Genomic DNA, 21066 nt, shown 5'->3' on the forward strand with positions numbered 1-21066 from the left:
TACTAGGCCACTCCCGGAACCTCCAAGGGCAGCCCACGCACGACCCACCATGTGCATGCCCCTCGTTTGACAACAAGGTGGACCTCCACCTGCAGAATAAAAAGACAAAAACGTTAACTTACAAGTCTGCATTTCCGGTGTCTCCCGAGGCTCTGACCTTATTTAATAGCCCCTACTATAACCCTCCATCCTCGTTTCACTCATGTGTCTGTCTAATTGAACCTTAAATGAATCTAACGTCCCTGCCTCCACCACCCTACTCGGTAGTGCGTTCCATACCCCCACGACCCTCTGCGTAAAGAACCTTCCTCTCACATCCAAATTATACCTCTCCCCCCTCACCCTTAAATCATGACCTCTCGTATTTGTACCCAGTCTAGGGAGCAGTCTCTCACTATTGACTCTATCTATTCCCTTCAGTATCTTATATACCTCTATCATGTCCCCCCTCAATCTCCGTCTTTCCAAAGAGAAAAGTCCCAGTTTCTCCAACCTATCCTCGTAACCCAGTCCCTCCATGCCAGGCAACATCCTGGTAAACCTCCTCTGCACCCTCTCCACAGACTCCACGTCCTTCTGGTAGTAAGGTGACCAGAACTGGACGCAGTACTCCAAATGCGGTCTAACCAACGTTCTGTACAACTGAAGCATTAGACGGCAGCTCTTATACTCTATACCCCTTCCTATAAAGGCTAGCATTCCATAAGCCTTCCTAACAACCTTCTCCACTTGTGTCGCAACCTTCATAGACTTGTGAACCTGCACTCCCAGGTCCCTCTGTATTTCTATACTCCTAATCGGCCTACCTTTTATCACATAGCTCCTCTCTGCATTATTCCTTCCAAAATGCATAACCTCGCATTTGTCAGGATTAAATTCCATCTGCCACCTATCTGCCCAATGCACCAACCTATCTATATCCTGTTGTATCACCTGACATTCCCCTTCAGTATCCGCCAACCCTGCCATCTTGGTGTCATCCGCAAACTTGCTGATCATACCCCTTACGCTCTCTTCCAAGTCGTTTATGTATACTACAAAGAGGAGAGGTCCCAGTACTGAGCCCTGCGGCACACCACTGGTCACTGATCACATAGATCTTGGTAAATGGAAAAGATACAAAGAATAGCAAAGGCTGACAAAATACAAAGTTTATTTAATATTCTGTGCCCAAAGGCAGGTCCTTGGTTCATTGTCTGCTGTTATTTCATCCTGAACCATTTCCATTTTTAGTGAGTTAGTGAAATTTTAACTGAAGTATCTGCCCCCCCTGGACAGTAAGCGAGAGTTGCAACAGATAATACGAAAAGAAACCTGCAAGGGATATCATCGGAAAAAGAGCAAGATGGACCCCGTAAAGACTGACATTGGTGATATTATAATGGAAATAAAGAAATGGCAGTCATGTTGAATCTTTCCTTGGTATTTTCAGCAGAGGAAGAGGTCCGCTGAACCTCACGTGTATTGGGATACAGTGAAAAGTATCATTTTTTGTGTGCTATACAAAGCATACCGTTCATAGAGAAGTAAAGGAGAAGTAAACCAGGTTCAGTATCTAGAGGAAACAATTATTAAGTGGAGCAGGGGCTCACCAAGTTATAAGACAATAAAGTAATGAAGAAAATAATGGCACTAAAGAGTGATAAATCCCGACAACCAGAGATTTTCCATGTCAGGGTTTTAAGAAAGTAGATAAGAACACTACAAAAAGCTCAACTGTAATCTCTCAAAGTTCTCTCTCTATTCAGGAACTATTCTTTAAGAATGTGTGTCATTCCAGCATTTAAGAAAGGCAAAAGCGGGATCCAGGGAATTACAAACCAGTTCCCTGAACCTTTGTATTCAGGAAATTACTGGAGTTTACAGTTGAAGGTCAAATAACTGGATAACTTGGAGATTTTCAACTAATCCGAGAGAGCTAGCATGGATTTGTGAAGGGTAGGTCACGCCTGACAAAGCTGTTTAGATTTTTTGAAGAGGTAGTGACAGTAAAAGATGGGGAATGTCAATGAAATGTCATAAACACGTTCAGAAAATAACCACAAAAGGTGAATGGAATGTTGGCCTTTCTATTGAGAGGATTAGATTAGAAGGGAGTGGAAGTCATGCTTCAGCCACACAAAGCCCTGGTTAGACCACGTCTTTGTGTGGTCTAACAATGTAACGTCAACAAAACGAAGGGGATAGTTATTAACTTTGGGAAGCATATTGGAGAACATGCCCCTTTCTACATCAACAGGAACAAAGTGGAAATGGTCAAGAGCTTCAGGTTTCTAGGTGTCCAGATCACCAACAACCTGTCCTCGTCTCTCCATGTGGACGCTATAGTTAAGAAAGCCCACCAAAGCCTCTATTTTCTCAGAAGACTAAGGAAATTTGGCATGTCCGCATGTCACCAACTTTTATAGTTGTGCCATAGAAAGCATTCTTTCTGGTTGTATCACAACTTGATATGGCTCCTGTTCTGTCCAAGATAGCAATAAACTACAAAGGATCGTAAACAAAGCACAGTTCATCACATAAACCAGCCTCCCACCCATTGACACTATTTACAATTCCCACTGCCTCGGCAAGGCAGCCAGCATAATTAAGGACCCCACACACCCTGGACATTCTGTCTTCCACCTTCCGTTGGGAAAAAGATACAAAAGTTTGAGATCATGTACCAACTGACTCAACTTCCCTGCTGCCATCAGACTTTTGAAAGGACCTACCTTATGATAAGTTATCTTTCGCTGCACCCTAGCTATGATTATAACACTACATTCTTCACTTTCTCCTTTACTTCTCTATGAACGGTATGCTTTGTATAGCGCGCAAAAAATGATACTTTTCACTGTATCCCAATACACATGACAATAATAAATCAAATCAAAAACATCTAGAAAATTGTGAGCAGCTCTCGGCACCAAACCTCAGGAAAGATACCTGAATTGGGAGAGAAATTAGATTTACTAGAAGGGTAACTGATTCTAGGGCCAGTATTTTCCAGCCCCTCATGATTGCAGGATCTTCCAGTTTTGCTGATGTGAACATAGATTTCAACAGCTCGCCAGCCCCAGTAGGAGAGTAAGACTGGAAAATTTCACACAGACATTTAAATTGCAGGGAGAAATTGCACAAGTTACAGCTGTGTTTTCTGCAATTTAAAAGAATGAGTGAGGAATTAATTAATTAATGTTTCAAGATGTTAAGGGAACTGATGGGGTGCATAGTATTGCAAAGTTGAATTTGTAAAGGTGTAAAGAGTGTAAAAATGCTCAAGGGGAGAAAAAAAATTGTGTGGTCCCTTTAAAAGCTGGTGTTTTGTTTCAGTGCTTGGAGGTTTAAAATGCAAAGTACATCCAGAGTCCCAGACTGAAACATTGGTATCAAAAGTCAAGCAATAGTCTTGACAAAGCCAATCTTTTTTTTTCTTTAATTTTACCCAATCAATTTAAATAAACAGTCTGAGCACCAGATTAAAGTCCAAAAGGTGTATTTGGTAGCATGAGCTTTCGGAGTGCTGCTCCTTCATCAGGTGAGTGTCAGCAAAACCGCTATCTGCCTTGGGTCCTCCTTGCTCACTCATTCTCCTTACTCCTGCTTTGTGTAATGCAGTGACCAGAACTGTTCACAATACTTGAACTGGTCTTTTATCCAGTTCTAATATAATCTCTCTGTGCTCAGAGCTGAAATGTTAAACCCATCGATCCTGTCAGGATCGATGTGAAAAGACCCATCACATCACATTACATTCAAAGAGAGTAGGGGAGTTCTCCCTGATGTCTTATCCCCCAGTCAATTCCACAAAGCAGATTGTCTGCTCGTTATCTCCTTGCTGTGGTGAGATCTGTGTGCAATTTGGTTGATGCAGTTTCTAAATTGCAGCATTGAGTGGATTTGAAAGCTATTTCATCGGCTGTAAAAGAATTTGGGATATCCTGAAGCTGTGAGAACTGCTTTAGAGTTGAAGTTCTTTCTTTTATTTAAAAACATGTTTTATTTCCAATGTTTGATGGATGAGGAAAACTATTCTACCAAAATATCTGACAAGTTTCATCTCCTTTATTGCCCCCAGCGTCACCACCAGCTCGAAATCAAGAAGAGGTTGGAAGATTTTGCCAGGAGAGAACGTGTTCAAAGGATCAAGGTTCCCATTTTTTCCAGAACCTCATTGTAACTTAGAAAAATTGTTTTCTGGAAAGTTTCTCTTTGTTTATTCCTCATTGACAGTATTGTTTTAGGTTCACACACTATCATAAACAACATCCCCACTGCCATCAATTCCAGCCCTCTCCCTGGTAGCTTTCTGAGGCTGAACCAGATTGTTCACAACCTTGATGTTGTGCTTTTGATTCCAAGATAAACTCTCAGCCATTACTTTGTCCATCTGTTTCCATCTCTGTAACATACTACACTCTGCCCTGCCTCAACTCCTCTGCTGATGAAACCCGCATCCGTGGCTTTCTTTCTTCTAAACTCAACTATTCCAGCACACTCCTGACTGCTCTCCCACATTTCACTCTCTGAAAACTTGAGGCCCTCAAAAAATTCTGTGCCCTAACTCGTATCAATTCCCATTCACTCACCACTCCCAGTGCTCACTGCCCAACATTAACTCCCGGTTAAGCAAAACCTCAATTTTAACTTCCTCGTCCTTGATTTGAAATGCCTCCATGATCACCCCCATTCCAATCTCTACATTCTCCTCCAACCCTAAAATCCTCTGAGATATCTGCAATACCTTTGATTTTCATCACTCTGCTGTTGATCACTGTGCCATTAGCTGCCTGGGCTCTAAGCTCTGAAATGCCCTCCCTCCCCCTCTCCATCTCTTGGTTCTTCCTGCGGACATTCCTTAAAACCCCCTCTTTGACCAAGTCTCTGGCCCTCTGTCCTAATAGCTCCTTATGTGGTTTGATGCCATATTTTGGTTTGCGCCTTGGATGTTAGATTTGTTAAGGATGCGATATAAATACAAGTTATTGCTTTTATGGTTTATTCTATCTCGCTAACTAAATTACATTGTTATTAGCCTCTTTCTGAGACATTGCTTATCAAGGCTTTTTCAACTGATTTCATGTTAACCATTCCTCAACACGAGCCCTGTTAACGACACCAGTGTCAGAAAATGTATTCACAGGACAAATTTCTTCACTCTTCCTGCCATTCTCTGCAGCTCCTTATTGAAGTCCTACTTGCATAACAGTGATCACAATAACCACTTTCACATTGGCCTGTGAATTCCCACCACTGGCAGCCATACCTTCAGCTGCCTGGGCTTTTCCTAACCCTCTCCACATCTGTACCTCTGTCCCCTTTCAGATGCATCTTAAAACTTACCACATTGATAAAACTTTTGGGAGCTTGATGTTAAATTTTGTTTATTAATCGCTCCTAGAAAGCACCTTAAGACGTTTATTTTACTATGTTACTGTCACTGTGTAAATGCAATTTGTTGTTGTTATTGTTGAAGATTGAAAGGGCTCGAAGATCCGATGAAGATATCATCCCTTTCCTCTCCCCTCGTCCGCCGGTTTGTCCTCGTAATTGTCACAGGAGTATCTCGAGGCCAGATGTGGAACACTCTGATTTATCAACATCTGTAAGTATGAACAAGTGGGTTCCTGATGATAAAGAGGCGATTGGTTAATAAATAAGTCCCTTTCCAGAATATTGAGCTTGATGGTGGCACCTGCATATTGGTTTTAAACAGACTCAGTGGCCTCTCAGGTCCCTAAGCGAGATAGCAGCAAATGGAGCAGTGAAGTGACTCCCATTTACATTGAGCTAAAACTGGCCCTAATTATTCTCTGTCTGAAAGAATACATGTTGGATCACGACTGTTCTGTTTACTCTTCCTGACTGTTTACCTTCAAATTCAAACAGCCAAGGTTTGGATCTCAGAGGTTAATAGATCCTTTATTTTCAGTTTTGTCTTTAAAGTGTTGACCACATTCTGAGAGATTCTCTGGTCCGTTTTGCCACAATTTGTCCCTTTTCCCTTATTTGTCTTTACAGACAGTGAGCCAGTGGAGGGATTTATGAGAGTCTAGCTTCTAATTATATCTCCAAGACAAGAGGAGAGCATTTAGCCCCTTGAGTGATTCCACCATTCAATTAGATAGTGGCTGATCTGTATTTTAACTTCACATACCTGTCTTAGTTCTGTAACTCTGAAAACCATTACCCAACAAAAACCTATTAATCTCAGTTTGACATCAACAGCCTTTAGAGAGAGAGAGAGAGAGAGTTCCACTCTGAAGTGTTTCCTGACATCACCCCAGAACTCTGATTTTAAGGGCTCCCCCTCCGCCTGAAATAGTTTCTCACTTTCTACTAAATCAACTCCCTTTAATCATGTTAAACCCCTCAACCACATCATCTGTAACTCTTCAAAAGCTGAGGGAATATGATTCTAGTTTATACAGTCCATCTCCTTAATTTAAATGGCGAGGAGAGATACAGGCCTGTATTTCCTGGGAAATAGAAGGTTAATCTGTGAGTGGATTACCATTTCTAATATTTTTAGAGGAAAGTTTTTCGAGTTTATTTATTAGTGCCACAAATTGGCTTACATTAACACAGCAATGAAGTTGCTGTGAAAATCCCCTAATCGCCACATTCTGGTGCCTGTTCAGATACACGAAGGGAGAATTTTAGCGTGGCCAATGCACCTAACCAGCACATCTTTCAGACTGTGGGAGGAAACTGGAGCAGCAGGAGAAAGCCCACGCAGACGTGGGGAGAACATGCAGACTCCACACAGGTAGTGACCCAAGCTGAGAATCGAATCTGGGTCCCTGGTGCTGTGAGGCAGCAGTGCTAACCACTGTGCCACCCCTAATCAATTGGGAAGATAGAAAACCTTTTCCTACTCAAGGCACTAGGATACTAGGTCAGATATCTTTTAAATAGATCTAGACCTTTCTGGACAGAATGTGAGAAACACTGCTTCACACAAAGGTTGACAGACGTATAGAATCTTCACCTGAAAATCAATAAATGCAAACTCTATTGAAAAGTTTAAGTCTGAGATGGATAGACATTTTCTTGACAAAGTGGTGGCACAGTGGCCTCACAGCACCAAGGATCCGGGTTCAGTTCTACCTTGGGTGACTGTCTGTGTGGAGTCTGCATGTTCTCCCCATGTCTGCGTGGGTTTCTCCCGAGCGCTCCAGTTTCCTCCTGTGGCACAAAGGTATGCAGGTTACATGCATTGCCCATGCTAAATTGCCCCTTAAGGTCCCAAGGTACGTAGGTTAGGGAGATTAATGGGGTAAATTCTTGGGGCTATGTGAATTGGGTCAGGGTGGGATGGTCTGTTGGAGAGTGGGTGCAGGCTCGATGGGCTGAATGACCTCCTTCTGCACTGTAGGGATTGTATGATTCTAAATGTGTGCAGGATGGACTGAAGATTCAGATCAGCGACTATTGAATGGTGGTCCTATGGTCAGGGCTCTGTAGAACTGGAGTACAGTATTCACTTCGCTATATTCCCCAGGATTCTGCATTGGGTTTTAAATATTTGTTCAGGAGGAGATCTCTCAGTGGTTAATTTAGGCAATGGGAGGTTATACAGATGGTTGGACAGATTTGAAATGAATAGGTTGTTTGTGATGGGAGGGAGCTGCGCTGACAGTTATATTTGTGAGATCGCACTCATCATTCTCTGCTCTTCTGTCTGGATCACAGCCCTCATCCCCCCGGCCCAGCACTGCCCCCGGGAAGTTGCAGCGTCCGGTGAGACTAATCCCCCTCCAAAGCAATGGAACAACGTCGGCAACAGCGATCACAACACAGTCTTCACCGCACTTCCACCACAAGGAGAAACACCTAAATGTGACCGAGGGCATCAACTCCAAATATCATCATGGGGTATTTAGTACTTTTTAATAATCACCAAGATATGCCATTCTGAAATTACAATATCAGGAATAAAAAGATAAAGCTGTCATAGTCCCAGATGATCTTAGGCTTTTCTGCCCTTTGAGTGGGGGAGCTGACTGGTGGTGATTTAACCTGAAGATCACCAGATCTCAGGCGAGGGGCAAGGTTGAGAAGGTGGTGCTTTCGTGAATAATCTCAGCTAGGAAGGGAATTGTACCCAAGCTGTTGGGATAGCTCTGAATCACTAGTCAGCTGTCTAGTCAACTGAACAAAAACAGTTTTCTCTCACATCGCATTTGCATCTTTTGCAAATCGTTTTAACTCTGTGCCCTCTTGTTCACAATCCTTTCATGAGTGGGAGCAGTTTCTCTCTATCCACTCTGTCCAGCCTCCTTATGATTTTGAACATCTCTATCAAGTCTCCTCTTAGCTTCTTCTGTCCAAGGAGAACAGTGCCAACCTCTCCAATCCATCCTCATAACTGAAGTTTCTCATCTCTGGAACCATTCCTGTAAACCTCTTCTACACTCACTCCAATGTGTTCACGTCCTTCCTATAGTGTGGCACCCACAACATTACACAATATTCCAGCTGAAGTCTAACCAGTGTCTTGTCTAAGTTCAGCATAATCCCCTTGCTCTTGTACTTTTTGCCCCTATTAATAACCTTAGAATACTATTGTCGGAATCTTACTGCCTCACCCGCCCGAAGCTCGTAAGATTCCACTGAGACCAATGGAGAATGCCATTCTGTGAGCCGTGACCGCCCCAATTCCAGGCAGGGCAGACGTGGTGGTAAAATTTTGGCCAATATGTTTGATAAACTGCTAACTCCATCTGTCCTGCCACCTTAAATGATCTGTGCACATGCAAACCCAGGTCCCTCTGCTCATCCACCCTGTTAAAAACTTTACCCCTTATTTTGTATTGTCTCTCCATTTCTTCCAACCAAAATTATCACCTCACACTTTTCCCTGTATTGAACCTCATCTGCTACCTATCTGCCCAATTTTCCAACTTGTCTATGTCCTTTTGAAGTTCTACACTGTCCTTTTCACAGTTTATAATACCTTCAAGTTTTGTAATTGCCTCACACATACCATTTATTTTATCGCATCTTCTCACTCTCCCTTCCACAAATCAACAAGCAGAGTGAGTCAGAGCGGGGACCTAAACACCATGGAGAAGGTGAGTTCAGTGGGAGCGGAGAGAGAGAGTGAGACAGGAGTGGGGCCATAAATAACATGGAGAAGGTGAGAGTACAGTGGGAGCGGAGAGAGAAAGTGAGACAGGAATGGGGAGTGAGCCAATGCTGGCACCAGGAGTCAATCAGAGCCAGCATTTAAAAAGAAAACACGAGGTGTGACACCATAGTGAACAGGTAGGTGATTAGCTGGTGAGTATTTCCTATTAGTTTTATCTTAATTTGAGAATAAACTTTGAGACTCATCTTCTTTTATGTGAAGTTTATTACTGCTTGTACATAACTGCAGGGTTTGTCAGTATTTATAAAGTTTATTGGCAAGGTTAATAAATAGTCATAAGATGTATTAGTATTAATAAAAGTTTATTCACAACAGTAAGATTGATTAGAAGCAATAACATGATAAACAAACAGAAATAGCAGGGTTGCTCTTGATCTCTAGAGTGCACATCCTGCAATATGTGGGAAATCCAGGATACTTCCTATGAACTTGGGAACCATTTCTGCAAAAGGTTTTTAAATTTGTTAATGGGATTTGGGGAGTTGCTGATTAGGACAGCATTTATTGCCAATCCCTAATAGCCCTTGAGTAGGTGGTGATGAGCCACCATCATGAACTGCTGCAGGTTTCCTGGTTACAGATACGTACATAGTGTGGTTAGGGACAGTTGCAGCAGCTTGAGTTTCAGCTTTCAGAACTCAGCAGCAGTTGATGTCACTGCAGTGCACCTACAATTTAGAGAGCTTTGTGGTTAGTGTGTTTTTGAATCCCACAGCTTAAGATTTTGCTAGGACAGAGGAAATGCATAATCGCCAAGCTGTCAAGAAGAAATAGGCAGGTAATTCAGGAGTTGCTGAGTGCATCCCACACATCAATAAGTATTCAGTTCTGAATACTGATAAGAGTTCATCTGCAAGAGTGCAGCCAGAGGCAAGTCCATGATGCCACAGGCTCAGCTCTGCAGGTGGGTACAAGGAAGCCAGAAATAGCAGTAGTGTTCAGTGATTCAATAGTTAAGAGAACAGATGAGCGTGTGTGCAGGCACAGACGTGAATCCAGGATGGTGGGGCAGCATGGTGGCACAGTAGTTAGCACTGCTGCTTCACAGCATTAGGGACCCTGGGGTAAGTTTTTCACTCAGAGGGTGGTGAGTGAGTGGAATCGGCTGCTGTCGGTGGTGGTAGAGGCGAACTCACTGGGGTCTTTTAAAAGACTTCTGGATGAATACATGGGATTTAATGGGATTGGGAGTTACAGATAGTTCTGTGGCCTGGTAGGTATGGATGCGAATGGCGCAACTTGTGGGCGGAAGGGCCTGTTTGTGCTGTAGTGTTCTATGTTCTATGTAACTCTTTGTCCTTTACACGGCTAGTATCTCAATCTGCATTTGATATTGAAGTGGATTCTGAGGTAGGAGAGAGCGTAAAATTGCAGGAAGAGATTCCCTCTGGAATCTTGCATCCCCGACCCAGAGGCAATTTCACAATGGGGCAAGCATAGCCTTTGGCAGCAGGCTTGTACGTGCTCCTCTTTAGGCCTTATGTAGCCACTTTGCTGCCACTTAAAAGCCTTTCTGCATCCACCCAGCTTGATTTTAAGGGTGACAGATTCCAGTTGGAAACTGACAGAGTTAAAAATGTCGAGCAGAGGGGTGCGGGGTGAGGAGAGGAAGGGGTGCCTCAATCTGAAGGCTCCTTCAGAGTTATGATGCCCTCCCCTGAGGAGCCTTGCAGTTCTATTTGTAACAATGTGAACCAGAACTGCTGGCTGTTCACCCTCCCACCTCAGGGTGCGCTGCAACTTCTCCATGATATTCTCGATCCTGGTAGCAGGGAGGCAATGCACTTTTTAAGTTTTAAGTTAAGTTTATTTATTAGTCACAACTAGGCTTCCATTAACACTGCAATGAACATAAGAACATAAGAAATAGGAGCAGGAGTAGGCCATCTAGCCCTTCGAGCCTGCCCCGCCATTCAATAAGATCATGGCTGATCTGTCGTGGCTCAGTTCCACATTCCCGCCCTCTCCCCATAACCCTTAATCCCCTCGCTTATCAAAAACCCATCAACCCGCGTCTTAAAAATATTTAGCGAGGCAGCCTCCACCACTTCAACGGGCAGAGAATTCCAGAGATTCACCACCCTTTGAGTGAAGAAGTTCATCCTCAACTCTGTTCTAAACCGCCCCCCCTTTATCTTGAGGCTGTGCCCCCTAGTCCTACTGTCCTTTCTGAACGGGAAGAGTCTCTCCACCCCTATCCTATCCATCCCATTCATCATCTTATATGTCTCAATGAGATCTCCCCTCATTCTTTAAACTCTAACGAGTACAAGCCTAGTTTATTCAGCCTCTCCTCATAGCTCAACCCCCTCAACTCCGGTATCAGCCTGGTAAACCTCCTCTGCACTCCCCCCAAGGCGAAAACATCCTTGCGTAAGTGCGGCGACCAAAACTGCACACAGTACTCCAGCTGCGGCCTCACCAATGCCCTATACAGCTACAGCAAGACCTCCCTACTTTTATATTCAATCCCCCTCGCTATGAAGGCCAGCATCCCATTCGCCTTCCTGACCACCTGCTGCACTGCAGGCTGGGCTTTTGCGACTCATGCCAACTTCCATCTTAACAGGCTTTCCACTTTCCCAGAGCATTATAGTAAAGGGGCGATTTTGCCTGCTTTTGTATTACATTGAGTGAAATATTTAAACTGTTATTGCTGGACTCTTACACATCATATACTGGTGGTGTGTTATTTAATAGGTTTCTTGACTTGGCTCTGCAACTATATGTCAAGTGGCCTCTCATGATAAAAATAACATTCAGCTTCATATACCTTCAGGATTCAGGAGAGTGGTTACGCCACATCAGTAACATGTCACTTCAAACTTTGCTGATTGTGTCTTTGAAATGTTGCTTTATTTGTGGCTGAACTTGTTTCCCCGTTTGCGGCTACTTCTTCAGTTTTGGTACCTGTTCTGACTGCAGGTTCCTGCCCTAACTGGTGAACGGCACCACTTGGGAGCTCTGCAACTCTTGTGCACTTTTTTTCAGTGCTTTCCATTGCCTGCGCTATCTGCATTGCTCATTTAAAAATTAGATCATCCTCTGCAAGTAACCTCTGTTTAATTGCTTCATTATTCATTCTGCAGACTAATCTATCCTGCAATGTATCATTAAAGGGGGCTCAAAAATCACAATATTCCAATATGTTTCAATGTAGTGATGTAAGTCACAATTGTTTTGCCTGGGGCTCTCCCTCCTGAATTAAACTTGAATCCCTGCACGGAGCATGGCTGATGGTTTCGGGTGAAATGTGACTTCATCAATTCCACAAGCTCACTGAATAATTTGGAGTTGCGTGCTTGGGGCTGTGAGACTGCAAATCAGATTATAAATTGGGTTCCACATGTACTCTGTTGAATTGCCTTGCATTTTGCTTCCTCCTCTATTTTGTTGCTTGGAAGTAATAGCCAAGATGCTCTAAGTATTGTGTCCAGTCATTTACAGAGGAGTCCAATGAGGGGCATCTTGGTAAGTACTCTTTTCTTTTCTCAACTTCAATGTAAACTGCATATTCGCAGTCTGAGGATTTTTTAAAATCTTTGTCACCAAATACTTGGAGCACTTGGAGTATTGCGTACAAGTTGGATGTGGTCTTTCTGGATTTTCAGAAGGCGTTTGACAAGGTACCTCACAAGAGGTTATTGCAGAAGGTCAGGGGACATGGAGTTGGGGGTAGGGTGTTAGCGTGGATAGAGGACTGGTTGTCAAATAGGAGACAGAGAGTGGGGGTCAATGGGTGCTATTCGGATTGGCGGTTGGTGACTAGTGGGGTGCCCCAGGAGTCGGTGCTGGGCCCTCAGCTATTTACCATTTATATAGATGACCTGGAGGAGGGAACCGAGTGTAGGGTGTCAAAATTTGCTGATGACACCAAGATTGGGGGAAAGGCAAATTGTGCGGAGGGTGTGGAGAGTCTGCAGAAGGATCTAGATAGGCTGGGCGAATGGGCCAGGAAATGGCAAATGGAATTTAATGTTGGCAAGTGTGAGGTGGTCCACTTTGGTAGGAAGAATGGTAGGAAGGACTATTACTTACGTGGTGAAAAACTGCAGCAGGCGATGGTGCAGAGGGACCTCGGGGTCCTTGTGCATGAGTCGCAAAAACCCAGCTTGCAGGTGCAGCAGGTGGTCAGGAAGGCGAATGAGATGCTGGCCTTCATAGAACATAGAACATAGAACATTACAGCGCAGAACAGGCCCTTCGGCCCACGATGTTGCGCCGACCAGCTACAAAAACAATGACCCACTAGCCTATACCAATCCCTTTTCGTCCATAAACCTATCCAGAGATCTCTTAAACGCCCCCAAACTAGACGCATTTACAACTGCAGCAGGCAGGGCATTCCAATCCCTCACCACCCGCTGGGTAAAGAACCTACCCCTGACATCCGTCCTGTAGCTACCCCCCCTTAATTTAAAGCCATGCCCCCTCGTGCTAGCTTTCTCCATCCGAGGAAAAAGGCTATCACTATCCACCCTATCTAAACCTCTAATCATCTTATATGTTTCAATAAGATCCCCTCTTAGCCGCCTTCTTTCCAACGAAAACAACCCTAAATCCCTCAGTCTCTCCTCATAGGACCTCCCCACCATACCAGGCAACATCCTAGTAAACCTCCTCTGCACCCTCTCCAACGCCTCCACATCCTTCTTGTAATGCGGGGACCAGAACTGCACACAGTACTCCAAGTGCGGCCGCACTAGAGTAGTGTACAGTTGCAACATTACACTGCGACTCCTAAATTCAATCCCCCTACCAATAAACGCCAAGACACCGTACGCCTTCTTAACAACCTTATCTACTTGATTCCCAACTTTCAGGGATCTATGTACACACACACCTAGATCCCTCTGTTCATCCACACTATTCAAAGTCCTCCCGTTAGCCCTATACTCGACACATCTGTTGCTCCTACCAAAGTGAATTACCTCACACTTCTCCGCATTAAATTCCATCCGCCACCTCTCGGCCCAGCTCTGCAACCTATCTAAGTCTCCCTGCAGACTATGACACCCTTCCTCACAATCTACCACACCTCCAATTTTGGTGTCATCAGCAAATTTACTAATCCACCCAACTATACCCTCATCCAGATCATTAATAAAAATTACAAACAACAGTGGCCCCAAAACAGATCCCTGAGGCACACCACTCGTAACTGTACTCCATGATGAATATTTACCATCCACCACCACCCTCTGTCTCCTATCTGATAGCCAATTCCTGATCCAACTTCCTAGATTACCCACAATCCCATACATCTGCATTTTCTGCAGAAGCCTACCATGGTGAACCTTATCGAACGCCTTACTAAAATCCATGTATACCACGTCAACTGCCTTGCCCCCATCCACCTCTTTGGTCACCTTCCCCCTCATAGCGAGGGGGATTGAATATAAAAGTAGGGAGGTCTTGCTGCAGCTGTATAGGGCATTGGTGAGGCCGCAGCTGGAGTACTGTGTGCAGTTTTGGGCGCTGCACCTGCGCAAGGATATTTTGGCCTTGGAGGGAGTGCAGAGGAGGTTTACTAGGCTGATACCGGAGTTGAGGGGGTTGAGCTATGAGGAGAGGCTGAATAAACTAGGCTTGTACTCGTTAGAGTTTAAAGAATGAGGGGAGATCTCATTGAGACGTACAAGATGATGAATGGGATGGATAGGATAGAGGTGGAGAGACTCTTCCCGCTCAAAAAAGACAGTAGGACTAGGGGGCACAGCCTCAAGATAAAGGGGAGGCGGTTTAGAACGGAGTTGAGGAGGAACTTCTTCACTCAAAAGGTGGTGAATCTCTGGAATTCTCTGCCCGTTGAAGTGGTGGAGGCTGCCTCGCTAAATATTTTTAAGAAGCGGGTTGATGGGTTCTTGATAGGAGAGGGGATTAAGGGTTATGGGGAGAGGGCGGGAAAGTGGAACTGAGCCACGACAGATCAGCCATGATCTTATTGAATGGCGGGGCAGGCTCGAAGAGCTAGATGGCCTACTCCTGCTCCTATTTCTTATGTTACTGTGAACATCCTGTAGTTGCCACACACTGGCACCTGTTCAGGTTGACTGAGGGAGAATTTAGCATGGCCAATGCACCTAACCAGCACATCCTTTGAACTGTGGAAGGGAACCAAAGCACCTGAAGGAAACCGATGCAGACACGAGGAGAACGTGCAGACTCCACACAGTGACCCAAGCCAATGGATTGAAAGCAAGAGAACACAGATTTAAAATAATTGGCAAAAGTAGCAAAGGCAACTTGAGGAAAAACTTGTTCTCACAGAGTCATAGTCATAGAGGTTTACAGCATGGAAACAGGCCCTTTTGACTCAACTTGTCCATGCCGCCCAGTTTTTAATCATTAAACTAATCCCAAATGCCAACATTTGGCCCATATCCCTCTATACCCATCTTACCCAATAAGCTGTCTAAATGCTTTTTAAAAAATAAAATTCTATCCACTTCTACTACTATCTCTGGCACCTTGTTCCAGGCACTCACCACCATCTGTGTAAAAGAATTGCCCCTCTGGACACTGTTGTATCTCTCCCCTCTCACCTTAAATCTATGCCCTCTATTTTAGAATCCCCTTTGGGAAAAGATATTGACTATCTAGGTAATCTGTGCCCCTCATTATTTTAAAGACCTCTATAAGGTCACCCCTCAGCCTCCTACGCTCCAGAGAAAAAAGTCCCAGTCTATTCAGCCCCTAACCATCAAGTCCCAAGTTTGGCAACAATTCTGAGACTCTGTGACCTGTCAATTCATTGTTCTGTGTTAATCTGTATCTGCCTTATGCCTGCACATTTTCACTAGTTTATTGATGGACTCCTACATTCTGTAACTAGCTTCTTCATCCCGGTTACTCCATTTTCGAGTTTAGTGGATTCAGTGCTGAGAAATAAAATCATGGAATGATCAACTGGTTTGAATGAAGAATGCTTCCTTGCTGAATGAGTTTCTTCTTCTGGTAGCTGGACCGAGATTCCATCAGGAACTGGCACACGTTGGATTTTCCCACTGGAATGTCTCCCTACCGTCTGCCAGTGATCAATAACTACGTGACTCCAGTCCCACCACCACCACGGAAACGACAGAAGAACAGATCCATGAGGGGCAGGAGACTGCGACCAACCACAGCCCCCAATGGCCCTGCTGTGCTGCCGCCAAAGGTAAGGAGGGAATCAGAATACTGAGCATAGAAACAAGCCATTCGGCCCAACTGCTCCACATAAACCTCTTCCTAGCCCTCTTCCTTTCATATATAAACATCTTTTATAACTCTCTCCTTCATGTGTTTATCCAGCTTCCCCCTTAAATGTATTGATACTATTCACCTCAACCACATCGAGTAAGAGCGAGTCCCACACTCTCCCCACTCCCAGTGGGAGCGAGTCCCACATTCTCCCCCAGTCCCCATGGGAGCGAGTCCCACATTCTCCCCCAGTCCCCGTGGGAGCGAGTCCCACACTCTCCCCACTCCCCGTGGGAGCGAGTCCCACATTCTCCCCCAGTCCCCGTGGGAGCGAGTCCCACACTCTCCCCACTCCCCGTGGGAGCGAGTCCCACATTCTCCCCCAGTCCCCGTGGGAGCGAGTCCCACACTCTCCCCACTCCCCGTGGGAGCGAGTCCCACATTCTCCCCGCTCTCCGTGGGTAAAGAAGTTTCTCATGAACTTCTGGTTGGATTATTAGTGACTACTTTGTTGTTATTGTCCCCAGTTTTAGTCCCAACTGCAAGTCAAAATTTTCCCTACTTTTAACTGATGCAGAGAAGAAACTCTTCATAATCTTAAAGACACGATCAGGTTCATTATTATCAAGACGTCCTCCTCCCCCACTGAAAAATATTTGTTTTCAGATGGGCCAAATGGACTCTGTGAAGTTGGTTATGTGGAAGAAAAGTACAAGGAAGATTTGAAACCATAGTGCTCCTTTCACAACCTCAGGCTGTTGCACAGTGATTTAATATCCTAAAGGACATTACTGAACCAGTTGAGTTTTATGACAATCGGGCAGCTTCATTGGTATTTTCTCTGATCCAGCTGTAGTTAGGAGAGTCCGCTTGCTGTGGTTGATGATTAAATTAAAACCATGAGTCCTTTCCCATCTCTAACTCATCTTCATTCGGCTATATAAATGTAAGCTGTTGTTGTTGCAGGAAACTCGGAAGTCACATCGATCCGTCACGCACAGCAATGTTCTGGTCACGATGGTCTACCGTGGAAAACGCCTGCATCTCTCATATGACCAGGCAGAGGTCAGAGACGAGGTCAAAGTTCACCAGCAACACTGTGGTGGAGAGAACCTCTGTGTGTACAAAGGGAAGCTTCTGGAAGCAGGTGGGCACCAACAGGAAATTAGAAAAAAAATTCTCACATTACATCCATTTGAATTCCTTCTTCTCACGGTTGAAGGTTGGAAAAGAGCAAAATCAGAGATTAGGATGTCACATCCTCGGAGAGGGAACAGAGGAGATTTACCAGACTGCTACCAGGAATGAGGAGTATCAGTTGCAGGAGAGACTGGAGAAGCTGGGATTGTTCTCCTTAGGGATGAGAAGGGGGAGAAAGAAAGATTTGCATTTCCATAGCACCTGTCACATCTCAAGATGTCTGAAATCACTGCACAGCCAATGAAGTACATTGGAAATGTAAGCATTTCTGTTGTTAGAAATTATAACAGGCAATTTGCACTCAGCAAGCTCCCACACGCACAAAGATGATAAAGGACCCAATAATCTGCTTTATTGATTAAGAGATAAGTATTTTCTTAACTTATAGGGATAAGGACACAGGGAGATTTAATTGGGGTGTTCAAAATCAGGAAGAGTTTTGATGGAGTAAATAGGAAGAAAGTGTTTGCAGTGACAGGAGAATGGGTAACCAGAGGGACACAGATTGAAGAGAATCAGGAAAAGAACCAGAGTAGTGGAACTAATTGGATAGCTCTTCCAATGAACTGACATAACACGATGGGTTAAATGGCCTCCTCTGTGTTGTTAGATTCTCTGATTCTAAGAATCCAGTTAGACAAATACTTGGGTCTATTTTTACAATTCTGCTTCTGAGACTTGTGTTGATTTGCAATAGAATGATCACTTCGGGTCAGTGACACAGCACCATTCTCCTTGCTACTCACGAGACTGAGTTAATGAGGAACAGGAGGAGGCCATTCAGCCCCTCGAGTCTGTTCCACAATTCAATCAGATTATGGTTAATTTGTACCTCATTGCCATTTATCCACTTGCGTTCTGTATTCCTTACCCAACAAATCCACCTCTGTCCTCAAAGCTTGGGTAGATTCCCAGCATCAGCAACTTTCTGGGGGGAGAGTTCCAGATTCCACTATCATTTGAGTGGAGGAGTTGTTCCTGACACCATCATCATCCCTGAACAGCCTGGCTCGAATTTAACATGGTGCCTTCTTATCCTTGACTCTCACAGCAGCAGGATTGGTTTCCTGGGAGTCAAAACAAAAATATTGTGGATGCTGGAGATCTGTAAAAAGATCAAAAGATGCTGGATAAATCCAGCATGTCTGGCAGTGTCTGTGGAGAGAGAAACAGAGTTAATAATTTGAACCCAATACCAGTCTTCTGGAGCAGACCAAAGGGGCTGAATGGCCTTCTCCTTCCCGTTCCTCTGAGTCACTTGTTAGCTCTGTTAGATGTTCTGTTAGATGACTGCTGTGTAAATGTTTTAAAAGCTGTTTCCGTTTTTCCTCTTGGTCCTTCTCTCCACTGGTTTTCCAGAGAAATTCCAGTTTGTGTCTCGGCGACACTTGGGTTTTCCCTTCAGCCTCACCTTCTTCCTCAACGGCATTCAGGTTAATCGACTGAGTTCCTGCTGCGAGTATAAACACCGCAGGGGGTCCCGGCTTGGCGGCAAACAAGCTTACTTTGCTTTCCTGGATGTGGATGGGGCATCTCCTTGCTACAGGTACGGGAGATCCCATTGGGTTAATGATTTGACAACATCATTTTCTCCAGCCCTGGTGCACTGATAGGAGGGGAAGGCCATGGGATAGATCTTGTATTAAGTCGTTCAGAAATAGAATCAAAAATGCTTTCTGTGCAAAGGATCAATTAGAAATATAGTCACTGTTATGCAGCAAGCGCACATGGCAGCCATTTTGTATATGGCAGCAGCAGCCATTTTGTGTATAACTAGCCAACCCCATTAAATTAAAAGGCTATGACATAGACTCCCCCAATTAGAGAGAATGTACAACATTCAGCCACGCCAGGCTATTCCACCATTATTAGACAGTATTCTCTGGTTGGGGGAGCCCAGAACAAGAAGACATAATCTTAAAATCAGAGCCAGACCAGTTCAGGAGTGACCTCATGAAGCAATTTTCACAAACAGGAGAGTGGACATCCAGAGCTTATCACCCACACGCCCCATTCCAAAAAAAATCTTTTTGATTACCAGATAATGACCTCAATCTGTTCTGTCCAATGTCTCCTTTCCAGATGTATTATCGCCATGGGTTTGGATAAGAAACCCACACCACCTCCCAAAAGGATGAAGGAAGAAGTGGTGAAGGAAGTAGAGAAAGGGAAGCTGGAGTTGACGAAAGACAAGCAAAAATTAGCAGTCATGAACAGGAGAAAGGTCCCCAGTCTGGAAGGAGCGATGTCAGCAGATTCTTCAGCTGAGGAGGAGAAAGTTAACATAGCAGAGAAAATGCATGAAGATGAGGGAGAAAGTTCACCAGCAACCGAGGCTCAAGGCAGAGGTTCCAAGGAGGGTTGGTTCTTTGTGTTTTTGCACAGTGATGAATAGTGAGTTAGTGGAAGGATTATCAAACTGATTAACACTGACATCCTGTCGTGTAAATTATCTTTCTACAGTCAGGACCGTTTTTACATTAGCCCAAGACGGTGGGAGGGTTTTACAAACTCCAAATGATGAGGCAAGGGTCACCCACACCCATCGGACCTGATCCCAGGTGTTGGGCAGTTGTCTTGTTCTTTTTTATCTTGTTACTTCAAACATCAGAGTTTACACAGATTCAGTTATAACACCTTTTCTTCTTACAGATGCTGCCAGAGCTGCTGAGATTTTCCAGCATCTTTTCTTTTGGTTTCAGTTGCAACAATGCATGCTCAGGTCTTTATTAAGAAACTACAACTCAAAATCGAGTATGTGAACTTAAATATCTCAAATTACAATTCTACCATGAGAATGTACAGTGCTTCACTCACAACTCTTGTACTGATTCTCTGCTTAGCCACTGTACACAATGTTTACAACTGCTGAATCACTGGCCATCACCAATTCATGCAAATAACATCAGATTAACAACTTGAAGACAGTAAACTCTTCCCAATTTCTTCTAACCCTTCTGTTGCTTTGGTTCCTTTGTTTTCTAAACTCTATGATTAGATTTTATTACTGTAAACACATCCAATCAGGTAAATTCCTTCCAGAACATCAGAGACAAGGAGGAGTGAATTTTACACATTCCATCTGTCACTTACCTGGGGAGGCAATCTTACATTTGTCCCAGTTGCACAACACAGCCTATGCTTAGCGCAAAGCTGTTGAAACTAACAATGATGTGGGTATGCCGGCGTTGGACTGGCGTAAACACAGTAAAAAGTCTGACAACACCAGGTTTTAGTCCAACCTATTTATTTGATAATATACTCACAAGCTTTCGAGGGACACCCTCTTCGTCCATTCACCTGACGAAGAGGGTGTCCCTCGAAAGCTTGTGAGTATATTATCAAATAAATAGGTTGGACTAAAACCTGGTGTTGTCAGACTTTTTACTGTGAAACTAACAATGTAATGGGACCACAGACAGCCTAGACACTCACATAGTCTGGACTCACTTCCACACAGGACGTTCCAGAATTCTGAGCCGGAGCATTCGGTCTGCGTTCGCTGGAATTGTCGAGGTGGGAACAGAATTCTGTACCTTCTGACTCTG

The 21066-nt window shown here is 44.3% G+C and overlaps 1 protein-coding gene across 1 annotated transcript in view; it reads left to right on the forward strand.

The window, feature by feature from the left end:
- The window catches only part of erich3 (glutamate-rich 3), a 52830-nt gene that overhangs the window by 18520 nt on the left and 13244 nt on the right, over positions 1 to 21066 (forward strand). Inside the window, exons 4-10 of the mRNA XM_080195073.1 lie at positions 4061 to 4132; positions 5459 to 5587; positions 7678 to 7860; positions 16098 to 16295; positions 17285 to 17465; positions 18878 to 19064; positions 19601 to 19878. Coding sequence (XP_080051199.1) covers positions 4061 to 4132; positions 5459 to 5587; positions 7678 to 7860; positions 16098 to 16295; positions 17285 to 17465; positions 18878 to 19064; positions 19601 to 19878 — 1228 coding nt within the window. The remainder of the gene's footprint in view (positions 1 to 4060; positions 4133 to 5458; positions 5588 to 7677; positions 7861 to 16097; positions 16296 to 17284; positions 17466 to 18877; positions 19065 to 19600; positions 19879 to 21066) is intronic.

The sequence above is a fragment of the Carcharhinus amblyrhynchos genome, chromosome 9 (assembly GCF_965287045.1).
Source record: "Carcharhinus amblyrhynchos chromosome 9, sCarAmb.v2.hapA, whole genome shotgun sequence".
Classification (NCBI taxonomy): Eukaryota; Metazoa; Chordata; class Chondrichthyes; order Carcharhiniformes; family Carcharhinidae; genus Carcharhinus; species Carcharhinus amblyrhynchos.